Source organism: Elephas maximus, chromosome 20, assembly GCF_024166365.1.
Source record: "Elephas maximus indicus isolate mEleMax1 chromosome 20, mEleMax1 primary haplotype, whole genome shotgun sequence".
Lineage (NCBI taxonomy): Eukaryota > Metazoa > Chordata > Mammalia > Proboscidea > Elephantidae > Elephas > Elephas maximus.
Window position 1 is genome coordinate 44,158,421 of NC_064838.1, and position 22,869 is coordinate 44,181,289.

The window sequence follows — 22,869 nt, forward strand, 5'->3', positions numbered from 1 at the left end:
TCTGTTCTCAATAGGAAACCTTAAAAATAGTATTCCACCCCCAAATCTACAAATGTGATCCACATTTATCCCCATCGTTAACTCCTTCTTTGGATAATGGAAAAGGTGTTAACTCTTCTCGGAGGCTGGATTCCCTTTTCTTTCTCCTGTTTCTTTCAACTTTTTAAGGGCTATTCATCCATCTTCAGTTACTTTTCTTCCCTTGCCTTATATCATTCCCTTCAGTATCTCTCATCTTTAAACAAATAAGTCCTCTCTTGGCCCTCTCTGTCTTTCTGGTTGTGTCCCATTGTTATTTTCCTGTCACAAAAAAAGTCTGTGTATGCTGCTTATAATAGCTTGCCTCCATTTCACTCTTCAGTTACCCTGTCTCCACCAACCCTTTAAAACTGCTTGTTGGGATCTTTAGCAAATTGCCCTTTGTCAAGTCCATTGGTTACATCTTTGTCATCCTACTGGGCCTCTCAGCAGCATTTGGTGAAGTTGACTTTCCTTCTCTTTGAAACACTCTTTCTCAGTGTCCGTAGCCCCATAGCTGAGATTTTCCCCATTCACATCAACTCACCTTATAAATATGGGAGCACCTTAGCTTTTATCCGGGCCCCTCTTCTCTGCACTCTTTATCTGGGTTGTATTATCTAACTGCTAATGATTCTCAGATTTATGTCTCCTGTTCAGACATCGCTCCTGAACTCCACATTCATTTGTACAACTGCCTACTGTATATCTCCACTAGAATTCCTCAAGCATTTCAAATTTAATAAAACAAAAATGAAACTGTTGTTATTCTATGTAAATGTATTTCCCTGCTAATTTTTCTATCCCATCTCAATACTCAGTAAATGGTACCACCATCCACACAATGTATTAAGCCAAACCCCAGGAAGCATCATTTATTCCTCTTTTTATGCTGCCTACTGTCTCAGCTAATCCAATAATTCATTTTTACCTTCAAAATTATCTGTGACAGTCGTCTTTTCTTTATCCCTACTTAGTCCAGAAACCTTAAACACACACACACACACCCCCACTCATATATATGTATATGCCATTTGACCCATTTATTTTTTGTCATCGTTATATTATTTTCATTATTTATCCTTGTTAGATTCAACAATTGGAGAAAGGTTCACCTGGAAAGCTGAAAGTAGTGGCTAAATCCACTGAAGGAACAGAAACTATCGAAGGAGTATATAACACCGTAAGTTTTTATTTTATAAGCAGTAAGTGGCTGAATACACTCATAAATTAGCATAGATGAAGCTTAGAAGAATTGTACCAGACTTAAGATTTTTTTGATTCTTTCTGAGAGTATAATAATTCAAAGGTGGTTGGGCAACTCACATTTGACGGTTTTTAGCAATACATGATGAATAGCATAGCAAAATATATGTATAGCCATACGTAGAACCCTGGTGACATAGTGGTTAAGTGCTACGGCTGCTAGCCAAAAGGTTGGCAATTCAAATCCACCAGGTGCTCCTTGGAAACTCTATGGGGCGGTTCTACTCTGTCCTGTAGGGTTGCTACGAGTAGGAATCGACGGCAATGGATTTGGTTGTTTTTTTTTTTTAGAACAAAATCTGGAACCACATATATCCAACTATTATTAGTACTTTCTTCTGAGGAATTAGATATTTTATACATTTCTGCATTTGAATATTTTTGCAGTAAACATTGAATACTTTTTATAATAAAAACATAATAAAGACATTTTCATTAAAAAATATATAAAATCCCCCAAACAGCTTAAATAGTTCATGGAATATATTGGATGGCAACAGTTTTTTAAACTGATGGTATTTGATGCCAACAATTATTTTGTGAACTGTAATTTGTGACATACATGTAAACTTATATTTATGTTTTATATACTCTTATAGACATGATTTTTTTCATAGTTAAAAAAATAAACATAATGAAGAGAGGACCAACAAAACTAAAACAAAACCAAAACCAAAAATTAACCCCTGTTAGGGTTTTGATTAAAATTGCATTGGCTGTATAGATCAGTTGGAAATAATTGACTTCTTTGCAATATTCAGTCTTGATCTATTAACATAATATATCTCTCCATTAATTTAGATGGTCTTAGTAATTCTCAACAAAGTTTAATAAATTTCTCTATAGAGAATGGAAGGGCTGACTCATTAGGGGGAGAGTAAGTGGGAGTATGGAGTAAGGTGTATATAAGCTTATATGTGACAAACTGACTTGATTTGTAAACGTTCACTTAAAGCTCAATAAAAATTATTAAAAAAAATTTCTATATGGAGGACAGGAACATCTTCTGCTTGATTTATTCCTAGGTGCTTCATGTATTTTTATTATACTTATAAATGGCATTTTTTGAAAGAGTAATTACCTTTAACTGTTTGTTGCTGGTGTATAGAAAACCTGTTGATTTTTGTGTATTGATTTAGTATATTCAGTAATCTTGCTAAAAAGATTACTTTTTAATCTTTTTTTTTTTTTAATCTTGCTAAAAAGAGCTCTGGTGGCCCACAGTGGTTAAGCACCCAGCTGCTAACAAAGAGTTTGGCAGTTCAAACATGCCAGCTGCTCCACGGGAGAAAGATGTGGCAGCCTGCTTCCATGAAGATATACAGCCTTGGAAACCCTCTGGGAGGCAGTTAGTTCTCCCCTGCCCTGTAGGGCTCCTATGAGTCAGAATAGACTCAGCGGCAATGGGTTTTGTATTTTGGAATCTTGCTAAACTCATATTTAAATAACTTATCCTTAGTCTGTTTTAGATTTTCTGCATACCCATATTATATGTGAATAATGTTTTATTCTCTGCACTGTTTTTGTCTTTATTTTTTTTCTTGCATAAGTGCACTAGCTAGGACCTGCAGTACAATGTTGAGTAGAAATAGCAATAGCAAGCATTTTTGTCTTGTTCGCAATCTGAGAATTTTCATTGTTTCATCTTTAAAGAGTGATGTTTTCTGTAGGCTTTTGGTAGGTACTCTTTTTTTAATTTTTTTATTTTTGGTGGCAATATACACAACTAAACATACATCAGTTCACAATTTCAACAAGTACAGTTCAATGACATTGTTTACATACTTCACATTGTGTCACCGTTCTGTCTCTCCCAATATTGTTTTGTCACCATTAATTTATACTTTCTGCCCCTTGAAGTTCTTATCTGTCCTTTAGATTAATTGTCAATTTAAACTCATATAGATGCTTCTTTATAAGAGCGCAATGCTTAAGGCAAATATTCTTTATTAATTGAGCTAAACTATTGTTCAGTTTAATGATAGCTTCATGGCATAGATTGGTTCAAGGTTTAAAGATTATCTCTGGGTAGTAGATTCAGGGGTTCCCCAGTCTCAATGGATCTAGAAAATCTGGTTTTTTGGTAGGTACTTTTAATCAAGTTAAGGAAATTCTTTCCCATATTTTGTTTGCTATGTGTTTTTTTATTTTGTTTCTTGTGTATTTTTAAATCATAAATGAATATTCAGTTGTAACAATGTTTCTTTAGTAGCTATTGATTTTTCTTCTTTAACCTGTTAACGTTGCCAGTTATGCTGATTTTGTAATGTTAAATCAACTTGCATTCCTTTTTATGTATTGTTGAATTTAATATTTATGATTTTTACATCTATATTCATGAATCATATTGGCTTATAATTTTCCCTTCACACATCAAACTTGTCAGGTTTTGATATCAGGGTTTTTCCAGCTCATGAAAGAATCTTGGAGTATGTTCTCTTTTCTCCTGTTCTCTCAGAATTCTTGTATAATATTAGAATTGGTTCTTCTCTGATGCAGCCATCTGGGCCTAGAGTTTTCTGTAGACATATATTGGCCGCTGATTTAATGTCTTTGGTACTCAAAAGACTTTTAAGGCTTTCTATTTCTTCTTGAGTTAATTTTGATAAATGTTATTTTTTTTTTTTTTAGGAATTAGACCACTTTACGCTTTCAAATATGTTGGTAGGAAAAGTTGTTCATAATATCTACTTCTTAACTTTGTAAATGGTTCATTTATTTATTTTTGTTAGGTAACAACATTTCTGTGAGTCCAGAAAGCTCTCCTGTACCCCTTCCCAGCCTCCGACGTCCAAGCATCATAGAGCGGTTTTGGTTATTTTGTTGTTACCGCTGTTGTGTCGGCTCCGAGTCATGTTCATATCGCAGAATGAAGATCATGATATGTTTGAAGCCGCTGTGGAGGCTGTTACGTCAGTCCATCTCACTGAAGATTTTTCTCATTTTTGCTAACCTTCTACTTTACTAAACATGGTGTTCTTTTCTAGCAATTGGTCTTTCCTAAAGATGTGTCCAAAGTAAGCCAGCTGCAGTCTCACCATCCTTGCTTCTAAGGAGCATTCTGGCTGTATTTCTTCTAAGACTGATTTGTTTGCTCTTCTGGCAATCCACGGTGTATTCATTATTCCTTGCCAACACCACAGTTCTAACACATCAATTCTTCTTCTGTCCTCTGTTTTCATTGTCCAGCTTTTGCACGTGTATGAGGCGATTGAAAAGACGATGGCTTGGGTCAGCACATCTTAGTCATCAAAGTGACATCTGTGTTTGTTAGAACTCTAAAGAGGTTTTTTTACAGCAGTTTTTTGTAATGCAATATGTCATTTGATTTCTTGACCGATACTTCCGTGGGCATTGATTGTTGATCCAATGAGAATGAAATCCTTGGCAACTTCAGTTTTCTCTCCATTTATCATGTTGTTGTTTATTGGTTCAGTTTTGAGGATTTTCACTGTCTTCACATTCAAGTGTAATCCATACTGAAGGCTATAGTCTTTGACCTTCATCAGGAAGTGCTTCAAGTCATCTTCATTTTCAGCAAGCAAGGTTGTATCATCTGCATATCACAGATTGTTAATGAGTCTTCCTGCAGTCCTGATGCCATGTTCTTCATATAATATGGCTTCTTGGATTATATGTTCAGCATACAGATTGAATTAGTATGGTGAAGGGATATAACACTGCCAAACACCTTTTCCAGTTTTGAACCAGGCAGTTTCCCCTTGTTCTGTTCAAGCAGCTGCCTGTTGTTCCATGTACAGATTATGCCTGAGCACAATTAAGTGTCTTGGAATTCCCATTCTTTGTAATGTTGCCCATAATTTCTTCTGAGCTGCACATTCAAATGCCTTTGTGTAGTCGATAAAATCACAAGTAAACATCATTTTGGTATTCTCTGCTTTTGGCTAAAACCTGTCTGACATCAGCAATGATATCCCTTGTTCCATGTCCTCTTCTGAATCTGTTTGAACTTTCGGCAGTTCCTTCCTTGTTAATGAACGGCTGCAGTCATTTTTGAATTAGGTCAGCAAAATTTTGCTGACATGTGATATAGTGATAATTGTTCAATAATTTCTGCATTCCATTTGATTGCCTTTCTTAGGAATAGGCAGAAATATTAACCTCTTCCAGTTGGTTGGCCAGGTAGCTGTCTTCCAAATGTTTTAACATAAAATAGCGAGCACTTCCAGTGTTGCATCTGTTTCTGAAGCATCTCAGTTGGTATTCGGTCAATCCCTGGAACCTTGTTTTTTGCCAGTGCCTTCTTTGCAGCTTGAACTTCTTCCTTCAGTACCAGTGGGTCATATGCTACCTCCTGAAATGGTTGACTGTTGACCAATTATTTTTAGTACAGTGAATCCGTATATCCCTTCCATCTTCTTTGGATGTTTTCTTCATCATTCAGTGCTTCCCATATGCATAACAACAGAACATTGTCTATTCTAGATATTACATAAATGGGAGCATACAGTATGTATTCCTTGGTGTGTGCCTTATTTTATTCAGGACTCATCCATATAGCTTTATGTATCAGTAGGTAGTTCTTTTTACTGGTAAATATTATCCCATTGTATGAATATACCATTTTGTTTGTCCATTTTCCTGTAAATGGTTACTGAGGCTGTTTTTCGATTGGTCTATTATGATTAAAATTGCTATGAAGATTTCTTGCCTAAGCCTTTTTGTGAACATACACTTTCATTTCTCTTGGATGGATACCTAGAAGTGAAATTATTTGATTATAGGATAGTTTATATATCTAACTTTTTGAGAAACTGCCAGTTGCCAAATAGTTTTGATTGTATCATTTTTTATTTTTACCAGCCGTGTCTCAGAGTTTGGTTGTTTCATGTCCTTACCAACATTTGGTATTATTAGGCTTTTTCATTTCAGCCATTCTAATGAATGTATAGTAGTATCTTTTTATGGTTTTAATTTACATTTTCCTGATAATTAATGATGTTGAGCAATTTTTCATGTGTTGGCCATTTGTATGTCTTCCCTTATGAAATGTCTGTTTGAGACTGTGGCCCATTTTTTTTTTTAATTGTTTGCATTTTTATTCTTGAATTATAGAAGTTAGGCCCTTTGTCAGATACACGTATTGTGAGTATTTCCTACCCATCTGTGATGTGCCTGTTTATTTTTTAATAGCATCTTTTGGTGAACAGTAGTTTTAAAATTTTCATGAAGTTCAATTTATTATTTTTTTCTTTTATGATTAATGCTTTCTGTGTGTTCTGAGAAACCTTTGCCTACTCAGAAGTCTTGATGGTATTCTGTGTGAAGCTTTAAAGTTTTTATCTTTTATATTTAGGTCTGAACTCCATCTTGAATTAATTTTTGTGTATGATGTAAGGTAGGGATTGAGGTTCTTTTTACTTACCTTTGGATATCCAGCACCATTTGTTGATAAGACTTCTGTTTCCCCACTGAATTCCTTTCGTGCCTTGTTGAAATCATTTGATAACAATTAAACAACTGTGGGTCTATTTCTGCACTCTTTATTCTGTCCCGTTCACCATCAGTCTATCCTTTCACCTATATCACATTCTTGTCATTACTGAAGCTTTATATTTATAGTATGTCCTGTATCAGGTAGAATAAGTTCTCCAGTTTGTTCAGGTCCTTTGCATTTCCATATAGACTTTAAAAACAGCTTCCAATTTCTACAAAAAAGTTTCCTGGGATTATAATTGGGATGCTATTGATTCCTAGATCAATTTGGAAGAACTGACATCTTAAAAATATTAATTTTTCCAAAACATGACCATCGTAAGTTTTTTTCATTTATTTAGATTTTTATGCTTTAGTTTCTCAGCAGTGTTTTATCGTTCGCTCTTACGTATTTAATTTATCCCTAAGTATTTTTTTTTGAGTTATTTTAAGTGGTAGTTTTTTTTTTTTAATTTCAATTTTCAATAGTTTATCGACAGTATGTAGAAATACAAATAATTTTTATATATCGACCTCATATTCTGCAACCTTGTTAAACTCACTTACTAGTTTTAATAGCTTCTTAGGGTTTTTATATATAAAATCATGCCTGCAGGTAAAAACGGTTTTGCATCTTCCTTTCCAATCTGTATGCTTTTTATTTAGTTTTCTTGCCTTGTTGCATTAGTTCAGATCCCCAGTGCAGTGCTGATTAGAAACTGTGAGAGTGGGCATCCTTGACTTGTTCCTGATTTTAAGAGTGAAGCATTAAGAGGACTTCTAAGTCAATTGGCAAAATAATACTATTATGAAAACATTCTGCATCCCACTTTGAAATGTGGCGTCTGGGGTCTTAAATGCTAACGAGCGGCCATCTAAGATGCATCAATTAGTCTCAACCCACCTGGATCAAAGGAGAATGAAGAACACCAAGGTCACACGATAACTGTGAGCCCAAGAGACAGAAAGGGCTACATGAACCAGAGACTTATATCATCCTGAGACCAGAAGAACTAGATGGTGCCCGGCCACAACTGATGACTGCCCTGACAGGGAGCACAACAGAGAACCCCTGAGGGAGCAGGAGAATAGTGGGATGCAGACCCCAAATTCTCATAAAAAGACCAGACTTAATGGTCTGACTGAGACTAGAGGAATCCTGGCGGTCATGGTCCCCAAACCTTCTGTTGGCCCGGAACAGGAACCATTCCTGAAGACAACTCATCAGACATGGAAGGGACTGGACAATGGGTTGGAGAGAGATGCTGATGAAGAGTGAGCTACTTGTATCAGGGGGATACTTGAGACTGTGTTGGCATCTCCTGTCTGGAGGGGAGATAGGAGGGTAGAGAGGGTTAGAAACTGGCAAAATTGTAACAAAAGGAGAGACTGGAAAGGCTGACTCATTAGGGGGAGAGTAAGTGGAAGTATGGAGTAAGGTGTGTATAAGCTTATATGTGACAGACTGACTTGATTTGTAAACATTCACTTAAAGCTCAATAAAAATTATTTAAAAAAAAAAAAAGAATGAAGCATTCAGTTACGATTGCCATGATATAAGCTGTAGACATTTTACAGATGCTTTTTATTGGACTGAGGAAGTTTTATTTCCAGTGTTTCTTAGTCATCTAGTGCTGCTATAACAGAAACAGTACAAGTGAATGGCTTCAACAAACAGGTTTATTCTCTCACTGTCTAGTAGGCTAGAAGTCCAAATTCAGGGTTTTAGCTCCAGAGGAAGGCTCTCTGTCTCTGCCGGCTCTGGAGGAAGGTCCTTGTCATCAGTCTTCCACTGGCCCAGGAGCTTCTCTGTGTAGGAATCCTGGATCCAAAGAATGCTCTCCCCTCAACACTCCTTTCTTGGTGATATGAGGTTCCTCTGCCTCTCTTAAGCCAAAAGAAATTGGTTTAAGACACAACCTAATCTTGTAGATTGAATCCTGCCTTATTAAGAGAACTGCTGCAATCCCACCTTGTTAACATCTTATAGGTAGGATTTACAACACATAGGAAAATCACATCAAATGACAAAATGGTAGACAGTCACACAGTACTGGGAATTATGGCCTCACCAAGTTGACGTACATTTTTGGGGAGCACAATTCAATCCATGACACAGTATGCTGAGGGTTTTTGTTTGTTTTTAAGTCATGAATGGGTTTTGAATTTTGTTGGGTGCTTTTTCTGCATCTATTGAAATGCTTATATTTTCCTTTTTCTGTTAGTATGATGAATTACATTGATTCGTTTTTGTATGTTAAACCAACTTTGTATTTTTGGGACAAATCCCACTTGGTCATAATGTATTATCCTTTTTATATATTGCCGTATGTGATTTACTAACATTTTAAGGATTTTACATCTGTGTTCATGAAGGATATTAGTCTAATTTTCTTTTTTTAAATGTCCTCGTCTGATTTTGGTGTCAGGGCTGTGTTGGCCTTATCAAAGGAGTTGGAAAATGTTCCCTCTTACTCTTTTTTTCTAGAAAGAATTTGTGTAGCATTATTATTATTTCTTACTTAAGTATGCAGTAGACTTTACCTATGCAGTCATCTGGGTATAGAGTTAATTTATGAGAAGTTTACAAATTGAGAGTAAAACCAGCTGCTGTTGAGTTGACTCTGGCTCATGGCAACCCCATGTGTGTCAGAGTAGAACTGTGCTCCAAGGGGTTTCAGGGCTAATTTTTTCAGAGATAAATACCTACTCCTCACTTATCAACTATCTCATTATCTGACATTTTGCGCTTACAACAATTGTAAAAAATCTACTATCCAAATATTTTGTGCATTAACGATGTACATCTGGCAGTAATGAACACCGAGGTGTGAGGTGAGAATAACACTGGCTGTGATGGTTAAGCTTATGGGTTAACTTGTCTGGGCCATGATTCTCAGTGGTTGGCAGTTGAGTAATAATGTAATTTAGCAGTTATGTAATGATGTAGTCCTCCTCCATTTTGTGAACTGATGTGATCATCCTCCATTTTCACATCATGCCAATTTTTGCATAATGACCTGGTCTTTGGACCTAACCATGTCAGTAAGTGAGGAGTAGGTGCAGACCACCAGATTTTTCTTCCAAGGTACCTCTGGGCAGACTCGAACTGCAAGCCTTTCAGTTTGCAGCTAAGTGTGTTGACTGTTTATATCACCCAGGGACTCCAAATTGTGAATAGAGTTCTTTTAATGGATATAGAGTCATTCAGATTTTGTGTGTGGGTAAGTTTGATAAATTGTGTATTTCACAAATTAATCTGTTTCATCTAAGTTGTCAAATTTATTAGCATAAATTATTCACAGTATTCCATTATTATCCTTTTAATGTCTGTAGGATCTATGTTCTCTATCCTAATAATGATAATTTGTGTTTTTGATCTCTATAAATACAGGTTTTGGTAGCAATTGGTCGAGACTCCTGTACAAGAAAAATTGGCCTGGAAAAGATTGGTGTCAAAATCAATGAGAAGTAAGTATATATGGGATCATTGCACTATTGCTGCACAAACCAAAGTTTTACAACAGATTACCTCTTGGAAGTTCCCATTTAATTACTAGGATATAAGGTTTTAATGCTTTAAATTTATCTTGGGGACAGTGGTAGTTCAGTGGTAGAATTCTTGCTTTCCATGTGGGATACCCAGGTTCGATTTCTGGCCAATACACCTCATGTGCAGCCACCACTTGTCTGTCATGGAGGCCTGCATGCTGCTCTGATGCTGGGCAGGTTTCAGTGGAGCTTCCAGACTAAGATGGACCAGGATGAAAGGCCTGGCACTCTACTTCCAAAAACTGGCCAATGAAAACTCTATGGGTAATGGTGGTCCTATCTACAACCTATCAATGGGATGACACAGGGTTAGGCAGTGTTTTGTCCCATTGTGCATGGGGTTGCCATGCATCAGAAACTGACTCAACAGCAGCTAACAGCAGCAGCAGCAGCCAACAACAACAACAAATTAATCTCCGTATAAATGCTTCGCCAGCTCCGTACTGTCAATTTCGTCATTAATCAGTCAGTAATTCCTTATTGCAGCCCTTAAAGAGGTTATGCATTAAATAGTGATTTTAAAAAATAGTCGTGGGAATGTATTCATCCACTGTCTGATTTTGAGTAAAATTTTTAAGTCCTTACTCAGGCAAGGAGAAAAATTCCAAAGCTCTGAATGTGACTGGCGAAATTCTGGAGAGATCCTAGGTATCCAAAAAGAGGCATGGTCTCACCAATCAGAAGGACTCTATTTTAGAGCTCCAGAAACTCTTATTATTTTAAGCCATTGTCTTGTAGACAGTTGATAGCTCCAGGTCCTTGAGTACTTAGAGGGAGTTCCTTTTTCTCTGTGCTTAGCCTTTTTTCTTCTGGAATAGTGTTAGTCATAGAGCAGTTTAGAGTTAGTCATTATATATATATATATATATATTTTTTTTCTTTCTTTTCACAAACTAATAGGAGTGGCAAAATACCAGTAAATGATGTGGAACAAACCAATGTGCCCTATGTCTATGCTATTGGGGATATTCTGGAGGGTAAACCTGAGCTCACTCCTGTAGCTATACAGGCAGGCAAGCTGCTAGCTCAAAGACTTTTCGGAGGCCGTTTGGAAAAGGTAAGTTTCCTGCTGTTCTTTTTGGGAACATATCTAGATGAAACTTGTTATTTAAAAAATCAGTACATATAAAACTTGTGTGTGGGTTCTCCAAGTAATGGGTTCCTCACAGATATAATTTGCAGTTGACTTACTATTTACTAATGGAATTTAGTTTTTTTTTTTTTTTTTAATATTTACTGTGTGGAAGATGTACTGGGTGATACACAAAGGATTGGCCATGGTTCTAGCTCCAGAGGGCTTACCAGGTCGTTAAGGGTCCTGAGTCAGACATGCACAGAACTAATTACAATACAGAATATCATCATGTACTATAGACTGTTTAAGGAAATTGCCTTAAGGACACACAGAAAGGAGTAAGAAAAGGCTTCGCAAGTGGACTGCTGTCACTGTAATAGAAGAGCCCTCGGCATGGGTCAGGCCACCTGGATTCTAGCCCTAGCTTCATGCCTACTTGATGTGGAAACTTGGTCCAGTCATTCAACTTCTCTGGACCTCAGTTTCATCATTTGCAAAACTAATGATGTGGATCAGATGATTTCTACACTGTCTTCTACCATTGATAGTCTTTGGTTTTATATTTGGGATGGTCTTTGAATGATAAGTAATGCAGAATTGAGAAGGGAATGGTGTTTTCTAGTAAGTAGATCGCTCAAGTAAACGCACAGAGATCTGAACTCCTTAGTTTCCACTAAGGACCATGAGTAGTCTTGTTCTCAACGAGGAAGTCCTGCTCTCTGCATCAGGAGCTTTTGTGAATGTGTGGAGGCATTGGCAGATGAAGGCCAACGAGGAGGTAGCCTTACTGGCTTTCAGTCAGTAGGGACCAGAAATGCTAAATGCACTGTTCTATACAAAGAATTATCCCGTCCAAATGCAAATAGCACTTTGAGTTTATGCAGGAGAGTAGTTGGTAGTAGGGAGCATAGTTGGTATGAAGCTGGAAGGTTAATTTGGTACCAGATCACCAATAATCTTTGATGCCACAATAAAGAATTGGAATGGCTTTCTGTAGGTAGTGGGGAACTGTTGAAGGCCATCATTTCTCCCATTTTTTAAAAATAGTATTTTATTGTGTTTCAGTGAAGGTTTACACTGAAGTTTAAGTTCCCATTCAACGATTTCTACAGTAATTGTTCAGTGACATTGGTTACATTCTTCACAACACATGAACAGTCTGATGAATTCTGTTCCGATTTTTCCATTTCCATTAATGTAGTTTTCCTGCCCCCTTACATTCTCATATTTTTTAAAAAGTAATTATTGATCATTTGGTCTCATATAAGTGATTTTTTTAAAGGAGCACAGTACTTACAGGTAATATTCATTATTTTGTATAGCCAGCCTGTTATAGATCTATCAGGTGGCCTGAGGGGTTAGTTTCAGTTCAAGGTTTGAAGAAAATCTCAAAGCAGTAGTCTCAGAGAATCCTCTAGTCTCAATCAGTCCAGTAAGTCTTTTTTTTAGGAATTTGAGGTTCTATTCCCCGTTTTTCTCCCATTTTATAAGGGTTCATCTATTGTGGCCCCGATTAGAACAGTTGGTAGTGGTAGCCAGGTACCATCTAATTCTTCTAGTCTCAGGAGAGATGAAGCCAGGGTTAGTGTAGACTGTCCTGTAGACAAGTTTCTTCTTTGAGTCTTCGGTTTCCTTCTTTCTCTTTTGCTCTAGACGAGTAGAGACCAATAGTTGTATCTTAGATGACCACTTGCAAGCTTTTAAGATCCCAGACACTACTCACCAAACTAGGATGTAGGACATAATTTTGTGGATCGTATTATGCCAATTGATCAAGATGTTCCACGAGACTGGTCCTAAGCCTTCAAACCCAGAAAACCAATCCCGCAAGGTGTTTGGTTACATCTGAGAAATATCCATAACTGTGCCCCCTAAGTGTTTATTATGTATATGATATATGTGCATATAGTCACATAGATGCATATATATATATATATAAATGTATACATCTCTGTATATACTCATATATACATAACCTATGTGCATATATGGAAACCCTGGTGGCATAGTGGTTAAGTGCTACAGCTGCTAACCAAGAGGTTGGCAGTTCGAATCCGCCAGGTACTCCTTGGAAACTCTGTGGGGTAGTTCTACCCTGTACTATAGGGTCGCTGTGAGTTGGAGTCAACTCAACAGCACTGGGCTTGTTTTTTTGGTTTATATGCATATATGGAAACCCTGGTGGTGTAGTGGTTAAGAACTATGACTGCCAACCAAAGGGTCGGCAGTTTGAATCCACCAGGCGCTCCTTGGAAACCCTATGGGGTAGTTCTGCTCTGTCCTGTAGGGTTGCTGTAGGGTTTTGTGAGTCAGAATCAATTCGATGGCAATGGGTTTGGTTTTTTTGGGTTTTTATATGCATATATGCCTACATACATACATATATACCCACACATTTTTCTTTGTTTTGCTGTTGTTTCAAAATTATATATGCCATAGCAATTACCAACAGGTCCTTTTTCTTGTGTATATCTTAGTGACATTGTTTACCTTCGTGAAGCTGTGTACACTTCACACCCATTTGGTGTTATTTTTGTCAACAAAAATAACAAATGTCTACTATCTAGAGAGTGAATCCTCCCCTCCACCCATCTTTGGTAACCACTAGTGAACATTAGTTTCTGTGTATTTACCTGTTCATGTCATTTCATAAAAGTGAGAACATACAATACTTACTTTTTACAATTGATTTATTTCCTTTTTTATACTGTCCTCCAGGTTCACCCATGTTGCAAGGTGTTTCGGGGACTCATTTTTCTTTATCACTGAGTAGCATTCCATTATCCCTGAACTTTTTATTTAGAAAGAATGAAACCACAGAAATGTTGAAAGAGTAATAAAACAATCACTCATATTAAACCTTTCATCCAGATTCCCCAGTTATTATTATTCAGCCATTTTTATCTCTCTTCGTTTTTGAATGTGTATATGTATGCATATTTATCTTTTGCTTTTTGCTGAGCTTTTTGAAGTGGCAAATATCAATGACGTTTTACCCCGAAGTACTTCAGCATGTGTCACCTAAGAACAAGGATGTTCATTCCATAAGCCCAATTCCATTATCGTATCTGAGAAAATTTACAAAAATTCAGTGATATTCAAATTTCCTCAGTTGTCCATTAAATGTGTGTATATGTGTTTTGATTCACACATTACATTTTGCTCTTATAATTCTTCAGTCTCTTTGAATCTGATACATTCCCTCTGCCTTTATTTATGCCTTGGTTGGTTAGTTTTATTTTTCATGACATTGACTCTTTGAGGAATCCAGGCTAATTTTCTTGCTGAATGTTCCACATTCTGGATTTTAAAAATTGTTTTCTTGTGATTAGGTTCAGGTTAAACATTGTTGGTGGATATTCATCATAAGAGATGTTGGGTGCTGCTTATGTCTCACACCAGGTGGCTTCTAAGGTAGTGAATGAAGACCTTGTGCGTAATGGCAATACAATATACTCTTACTTGTTGCTCTAGGAAGTTAATCATAGGGGCTATGGTGAGGAGAAATTAGAAAACAGTAATATGTGTAGAGTATGAAGAGATTAAAGGTACAGGACTCATTTCCACATTTTTTATATGTATCATTCAGTGACATCAATTACGTTCATCATGTTCTGCAACCATCACCACAGGACTGAGATGAAGGCAACAGATAGGAGAGGATGAGTCAAGTTCAGGTGAAAGGGAGGCAAGTTGAGAACTTCCTGTTGATTTTTTTGTAATTGATATAAAACAGGAGACAAAGTCATCTGTCGAGAATCAGGTCTCCCGTGTAAGCCATGAAATATGGGTCAGCTGCCGGTCAGTAAATGGATTGGCGAGCAACATTCCAGGGCTTAGGAGAAGTCAGAAAGTCCTAAGGCAATCCACATGAGATTTTCCCTAGCCATGTTAGAAATAAGAAAATAAATGCTTGGCTTACCCATAATTTTTCAGATTAACAAACTTGAAGAGGTATAAACCCGTTGCTGTCGGGTCGAGCCCAACTCATAATGACTCTATAGGACAGAGTAGAACTGCTCTATAGAGTTTCCAAGGAGCACCTGGTGGATTCAACTGCTGCCCTTTCGGTTTGTAGCTGTGGCTTTTAACCACTACACCACCAGGGCTCCCTGAAGTGGTATAAGATCATATAAATGAAAGAGTCTAGGCTGATGGAGAAGCTACCCTATATTGTACACAAATCACCTCATTGTTTTAGGGATACTTGGTGATAGTGTTTTGTTTTGCTTTGCTTTTGAATATTGAATTTGTTTTGAATATGTTTGAATAAAAACTCTCGAACTAGAATTCAGGGAGTTTGTTATAAGAATCACATGGAATAATAAGTAGACTTGTACAGTATCTTAGAACAAGAACCATAATAGGACCAGGTCTCACTGAAATTGGAGCTAGGGCTAGGTCTGGAGTCAAGACTGCTTTGGGACGCCAGCTGGAAGACAGTATGCTCTTCCCTTAGCGTAACTTGGCTGCAACTCTGCAGATGTGTTTCTTCTTGTCCTGCTACCACCTGGAGAATTCTTTCTTTGCTTCTAGTTCATTTTCCTGCAAAAGAAAGAATTTGATTGACACAGCTCACCTTTTTCTGCCATTCCATGGATTCTTGGTCAGCTTATATATTATCTTTCTTTGGGTTAGGTGCCTGTCTTAGTCATCGAGCGCTGCTATAACAGAAATACCTCAAGTGGATGGCTTTAACAAAGAGAAATTTATTTCTTCACAGTAAACCAAAAACAAACCCACTGCCATCAAGTCGATTCCAACTCATAGCGACCCTATAGGACAGGCTAGAACTGCCCCATAGAATTTCCAAGGAGCAGCTGACGGATTCAAACTGCCGACCTCTAGGTTTGCAGCCGTAGCACTTAACCACTGCGCCAGTAGGGTTTCCTCTTCGCAGTAAAGTGGGCTTAAAATCCAAATTCAGGGCATCAGATCCAGGGGAAGGCTTCCTCTGTCGGTCTGCTCGTCAGTCTTCCCCTGGACTAGGAGCTTCTCCTCGGACCAGGAGCTTCTCCTCGGACCAGGAGCTTCTCCTCACAGGGACCTTTCTTGGTCGTAGGAAGTCCTCCTATCTCTCTGCTCACTTCTCTCTTTTACATCTCAAAAGAGATTGCCTGAAGGCACAATCCACTCTTGTAGATTGAGTCCTGCCTCACTAATACAACTGCTGCCCATCTTCCCTTGTTAACATTATAGAGACAGGGTTTACAACATGAAAATCACAATACCGGGACTCAAGGCCGAGCCAAACTGATACACACATGTTTTGGGGGACATAATTCAATCCATGACAGTGCCTATCCATGATCTAATCACCCGTAATCATCTGACAGGGTTTGGAGGGGGAACAGTGTTGACCTTTGAAGGGGCCTTGGCCTGGTAGGCACAGTCACTGTCCTTTCTAGTTGTACCTTTCACCTTTTCTCTGCCATCCCCTTTCTCTGCCACCTGCATACAGCTTTCTTTCCATGCATGCAGTTTTAATGATGTCTCCACCAATGCATTATTTCAGCTCCTAACACACACTATCACAAAGGCTTTCTCTCCTCTCTGGCAGGGATGCAGCCTGCAGTCACACTTCTTTCCCGCAGTCACCTCCGCAGGAGCTGCAGCAAAAATTGCCTGTCAGTTTCAGAATCTCCAGTCTTCTGATGATGGGTTCTTAAGGTGGTTCTGTGTGAACCATGGGGCTTATAAGATTACCCACACTCTGATTACATTCACATGGAAATCAAGAACAGGGAACTCAATAGAGATAGAAAGTAGATTAGTGGTTGCTTATCTTTTTAGGGCTGGGGGTGGGTAGAGGGTAGGAGGGTGGATAAAGGGTATGCAGTTTCTTTTTGAGGTGATGAAAATCTAAAATGGACTGTGGTGATTGTTGCACATATCTGAGTATACTAGAAACTATTATACACTTTATGTGGGTGAATTATGTGGTATATGAATTATATCTCAATAAAGCTGTTAAAAATATAAAGATTACCTACCCTCAATACTGACCCCCATGGTATATCACGCCCCCCCCCGCCCCGCCCCGCTCCCCACATGTATGCCATTTCCCCTTGATAGTTAAGGACAGCCACTCAGTCCAACACTGTGGAGCTCTTTATTTACTTGTCTTCTCAGTGGCCCAAGGAATATGAAATGGCCCAGTGATGGTCTCAGCTTTCGGTGTAATAGCATAATTACAGTTCAGTGATAGAAGTGCTCCAGGAGAGTAGAGTCCAGAATTATACGGATGAAAAGAGACCCTAGTTTAGGGTGCCTTTAGGGGCAGCCAGGTGGCACTACCTCCACCTCTACCTTTTCGTTTTCAGACTTCTGAGTTTGGGCTCTGGGCGACCCGCTCCCATTCATTGATTGCTGGCCATTGTGTAGATGCTCTGTTCTGAGTCAGATACTCTTCCCTGGCCTCATTTAGTAAAACATAATTTTTCCGTAATTTTTGGCGTTGTAAGAATCAGTCACACTGAACTGGACTTATTTTCCTTTTAAAAGGAAGTATTTAATGTGGACTTTTATTGTAAAATTACCATAAAATGAAAGGATGTAATTTGTTTATCTTGCAGTGTGATTATATTAATGTTCCAACCACAGTGTTTACTCCTTTGGAATATGGTTGCTGCGGATTATCGGAAGAGAAAGCTATTGAAGTGTATAAAAAAGAGAATCTAGAAGTAAGATTGTGTTTTATTTTTTGCTTTTTAAGGATTTCTCATTTAAGCAGCCGTTTGTCTTCACAGTAACTATTCTGTTGTTTTGTAAGATAATATGGTTATGTTATAGGAAGTCATATTCCTCTTCTAGGAGAATTAGAAATTAAGTAATTTAAACTGTCTCTCTAACAAACTAATAAGAATAAGAATACAGATGGGAATAGAGGGAAGAATAATGTATAAGATAGGACTTTTGGGTTACAAGTAATAAAAGTCTACTTGAGCAAACGCATATAAGTAGAAATTATTATAAGATCTTTTGGGTATCCAGGAGTGGGAATGTATGAAGGCCACCTCAATTTTTTCTTAATCTCTGACTTTTGCCTGGGGTTTATGTATGTTTTTGTTTATACATGCAGTTCATTCTTTTGTTTTGCAGACAGACTATTTGCCCCTGGAGTACATATAGCAGCTAAAATATGAACTTTCTTCTGCTCCCAAATTTATCTGATAATTCTGGTCTTAGGAGGAACTGATTAGACTCACTGTTTCTCAGTCTCAATTCCATACTATGGGGAATACATTTGATTGGTCTGAGTTGGATCAGGTATCTGTCCACTTTCATTAGGCATGGCTAGTAGCCAAGATCATGTCACATCAACATGGCTGTGGTAGCCTACACTATTGATGGGCTTGAGGTGGGTAAGGCGAGCAGTTCACAGGGTGGTTGACTTGTTGTACAGTGTTCAGACTCTTAAAAAGATATCCTCCACACATGTTTATTTCCAGCTCTCCTTCACAAACCCACGCTTCTCTCTGCCCCATCCTACAGGTGCATGAGGAGAATAATACAGAAGGCCATACCCCAGGTGAAGGAATATCTTTATTGGAACCAGGTTCCTCAAGTTTTGGGGATTACTTTAAGGCCTTTTTCCTAAGATTCACTGAAGATCGACTTGCATGTTTTATTTTTTGCACTTTGACAGGACTGGAAATTTGATCAAAGTTTTAAAAAATTCTTATTACAAAGGGATTTGAAGAAGCCTCTCAAAATACATGCTTTTTTTTTTTTAAGTGAGGAAATCAGGGTGATCAAATGAAGGCAAGAAAAATAAAATGGTGTTGGGAGAAAGATTAATTTGTTGGTGGCGCAGTAGTTAAAAGTTCAGCTGCTAACCGAAAGGATGGCAGTTTGAATTCACCAGCCACTCCTTGGAAACCCTATGGGGTATTTCTACTCTATCCTGTAGGGTTGTTATGAATCTGAATCCACTCGATGGCAACAGGGGCTTTTTTTCCCCCACAAAATTCATGCACTAAAGTCCCATAGACATGCTTTGGAATTTAACTGAACTTCACTCTAAGTGTCCTGCTTCAAGGAGGGAAAAGTGAGAGAGATTTCTGCATGTTCTCATAAAAGGGGCATTGTGATACGGTGAACGTTAGGTGCCTTCAAATCAGTTCTGACTCATAGAGACCCTGTGTACAACAGAACAAAACACTGCCACGTCCTGTGTCATCCTTATAATCGCTGTTACGTTTGAGCCCATTGTTGCAGCCACTGTGTCAATCCATCTTGTTAAAGGTCTACCTCTTTTTTCCTGACCCTCTACCAAGCATGATGTCCTTTTAATGTCTTCAGAATATTCCTTCAGTAAATATAGCAATGGGTTTTATACAATTATTTCTTGTTAGATCTAAAGATATACCCCATATCATAAGGCCAAGGTACAGAATAGTATAAAAATGAATTCTGGAAGAGACCAAAATAGGGCAGTGATAATACATAGCTTTCTGGTGGCCTGACTTAATACAAAATTTTAGAGTATCTAGAACCAAGGCTTTAACCTGCTTTAGTGTGAGAATCTAAGGAAATCTTTGGTCTCCAGAAGAAATAAATAAAATGAAAGCAACACATACATACTTATGTACATACCTGAGAGTCGTCCTTAATTCCTCCCTTTTGATCACAACCAATAATCAGTTCACCAGGAGGTCCTATCTGTTTTACCCTCAGAATATGTCTTGTATGTATCTATGTATTCGCATCTTTGCCTTCACCATCCTGTTCCAAACCACCATCGCTTCTTATACTACTGCTATAGTCTTCTTTCTGGTCTTCTGCATTCATTCTCTTACTCCATTCCAGTCTTCACACATCAGCCAGAGAGATCTTTGAAAAATACAAATCATTTATGCCATTTCCCTGCTTAAAACTCTTTAACAATTTCCTGGTACTCTTAGAATACAATCTAAATGTCTTACTGTGGGCTGAAAGAAGCATTATATGATCAGGCTGGTCATGCTACTCTCTGTCCTACATATAATCTTCCATTCACAGTGGCCTACTCTTGTTCCAAAAACTTACCAAGTTCTTTCCTGTGGCAGAGTTTCTACTTCTAGTTTCCTTTGCTTACCACTAGTATGTGAGAAAAAGGGAGGCTAATCAGCATACCTGTCAGCACTAGGGAGAATGTTACTGAAGGAGACAGATAATGAGAAATAGTGTGTTCTTCCCCCAGCACAGTAGGTCAGTACCTGAAATTGCTACTTGGAAGAAGAGATAGTGGGGATTAAAAAGAGATGCTAGGACATCTCGGACATCTCCTGAGTAAAAAGCTCCAGGCTTTCTTCCTAGTGAATACCTGTTTCATAGGAAGAGGGAGCAGGAGAGTCACATTCATGTATTGATCATTAAGGACAGTTTGAGAACCAAAAACATTGTATCACTGAACTACCAGATACATTGGAAGCATAAAAAGCTCATAGCTGAAAATAAAGTTAACAACATAAGGAAGTTTGAGATAATTATATTTTTAATGCATAAGAAATAGACAAAAGGTATGGGCAGACAAAGATGATCCAACATAAGTATAATTCATACCCTTCAGTGAAAAACCTAACAAATCCTACAGATGTAGTATTCAGAAATATGATAGAAGAAAACAGTCCTAATATTAAAGAAGTAATTCTGAAGATTGAAATAACATACCTTATTCTAGGAGAATTGTTGTAGAATGATTGACAGGGACATGTCGTATTTAACTAACTAATCCTTAGGAACCCAGGCAGAGAAAGCTAGTTGTTCTCAGTGGGAAGAGAATCAGGCTGGCCTCAGGCTTTTTCATAGCAACATTCAATGCCAAAGATGAAAACAGAATGATGTCTGTATACTTTTCAGGGAAAGAGATATGTTTTCAAAAGTAAACTGAAATATGGGAAGAACAGAAGACACCAGCAGTGAAATTTTGGATGCAAAAGCAGATAGATGAGTGGCAAATAATCCAGCAGATCTTAAAAAAAAAAAAAAAATGCGTTTCTAAGTTGGCATGGGGAAAGTCAAGAACTAACCTGACTTTACATCAGAGTTATCAAACGGCAAAAATTGGTGACACTGCCTACCTTTAGAGTAGGAAGTAAAGAGGAGATGAGTGCAGGGGAGAGGCAGCTTAGATAATGTAGATTGTTTGAAAGTCCACTTAAGAAACAGATTCCCACCTTCCACCACTCTATATAGCACCTCTCCTACCCTGCCAAATGTTTGGAAGGTTATTATCTGGAAAGGGTTAAAGTCAAGGTCTCTTGACTGGTGGACGCTAGGAACAAATGAAGGCATGGGTACTATACCAACACAGTAGTAACTGAATACATACTGAATCCTGAGGCCTATCCTTACGTCCAGCTGCCAGAACTCTGGCATCTAGCCCTTAACCCTTCTTCTGCATGGAGATTGGTAGAGTCTTACTTCTCAGGGGATTCTGACAGTCTTATAAGGAAAGACCTAAATATACTGGATAAGTGTCTCAAAGTAAACCTCCTCGGTTAGGTAATCTGGCAGTGAAGTTCAAATTCAGTAAGCTCTAAACACAAGCTCAGAGCTTTCAAACATTTTTTTTCAATTGAGACATATTTTCTTTTTTTGGTGTACAGTTCTAGGAGTTCAGACAAACAGTTGTAAAACCACCACCAAAGATATAGAGCAGTTCCATCACCTCACAAATCAAACATCTTTTTAACCCTCAACATTTAATATGAGCAATCAAAGATTATCAGACTTGAAAGAGATTGTGCAGACATCCTCAGAGGTAATGTATTACAATCATGAACTTAGAATAGTATATGCTATCAAAAGTAACATTCACAGAACCAAAAGATAATGATTTTAAATACAAGATATGATAGCAGAAATAAAAACCCAGTAAATGGGCATTTATCATAGAGAAATGAAGAGTTATGTCTGTTTCTGTGTGTGCATGAATGTTTATAGCAGTTTTATTCTTAATAGCCTAAAACTGGAAACAACCCAGATACTTCGATACCACATTTTATTTCTTCATTCATCAGTCGATGGGCATTTGGATTGTTCCTACCCCCCCCTTTTTTTTTTTTTTTTTTTAGCTATTATGAATAATGCTGCTATGAGCTGCCATGTGTGTGCTTATATTATTATTTCTCTGGGAATAGAGTTGCTGGGCCATAAGGGTAACCCTGTGGTTAAATTTTTGAGGAATTGACAGACTCTTTTCCAGAGAAGTTGCACCATTTTACAGCCCCACCAGCCATGTATAAGGATTTTGGTTTCTCCACATCCTCACCAATACTTGTTATTATCTGTCTTTTTTATTATAGCCAACTGTAGTGTGTTGAATTTTGTCCTACAAAAACATGTGTCTACATCCTAATCTCTGGAACCTATGAATGTGACTTTATTTGGAAAACAGGTCTTTGCAGATGTACTTAAATTACGGATCTCAAGATAATATCTTGGATTGCCCAGGTGGGCCCTAAGTCCAGTGAGAAATGTCCTTTTAAGAGACAAAAGAGGAGAAGGCTATTTGAAGACAAAAGCAGAAATTGGAG

General features: G+C 37.8%; 1 protein-coding gene across 2 annotated transcripts in view; it reads left to right on the forward strand.

Moving 5' to 3' along the window:
* Positions 1 to 22,869, forward strand: part of TXNRD3 (thioredoxin reductase 3) — an 80,861-nt gene that overhangs the window by 38,390 nt on the left and 19,602 nt on the right. Inside the window, exons 10-13 of one of the 2 annotated variants that reach the window (XM_049862541.1) lie at positions 1,109 to 1,201; positions 10,115 to 10,191; positions 11,173 to 11,329; positions 17,923 to 18,030. In XM_049862541.1, coding sequence (XP_049718498.1) covers positions 1,109 to 1,201; positions 10,115 to 10,191; positions 11,173 to 11,329; positions 17,923 to 18,030 — 435 coding nt within the window. The remainder of the gene's footprint in view (positions 1 to 1,108; positions 1,202 to 10,114; positions 10,192 to 11,172; positions 11,330 to 17,922; positions 18,031 to 22,869) is intronic. The other variant, XM_049862540.1, reaches the window with a different exon arrangement.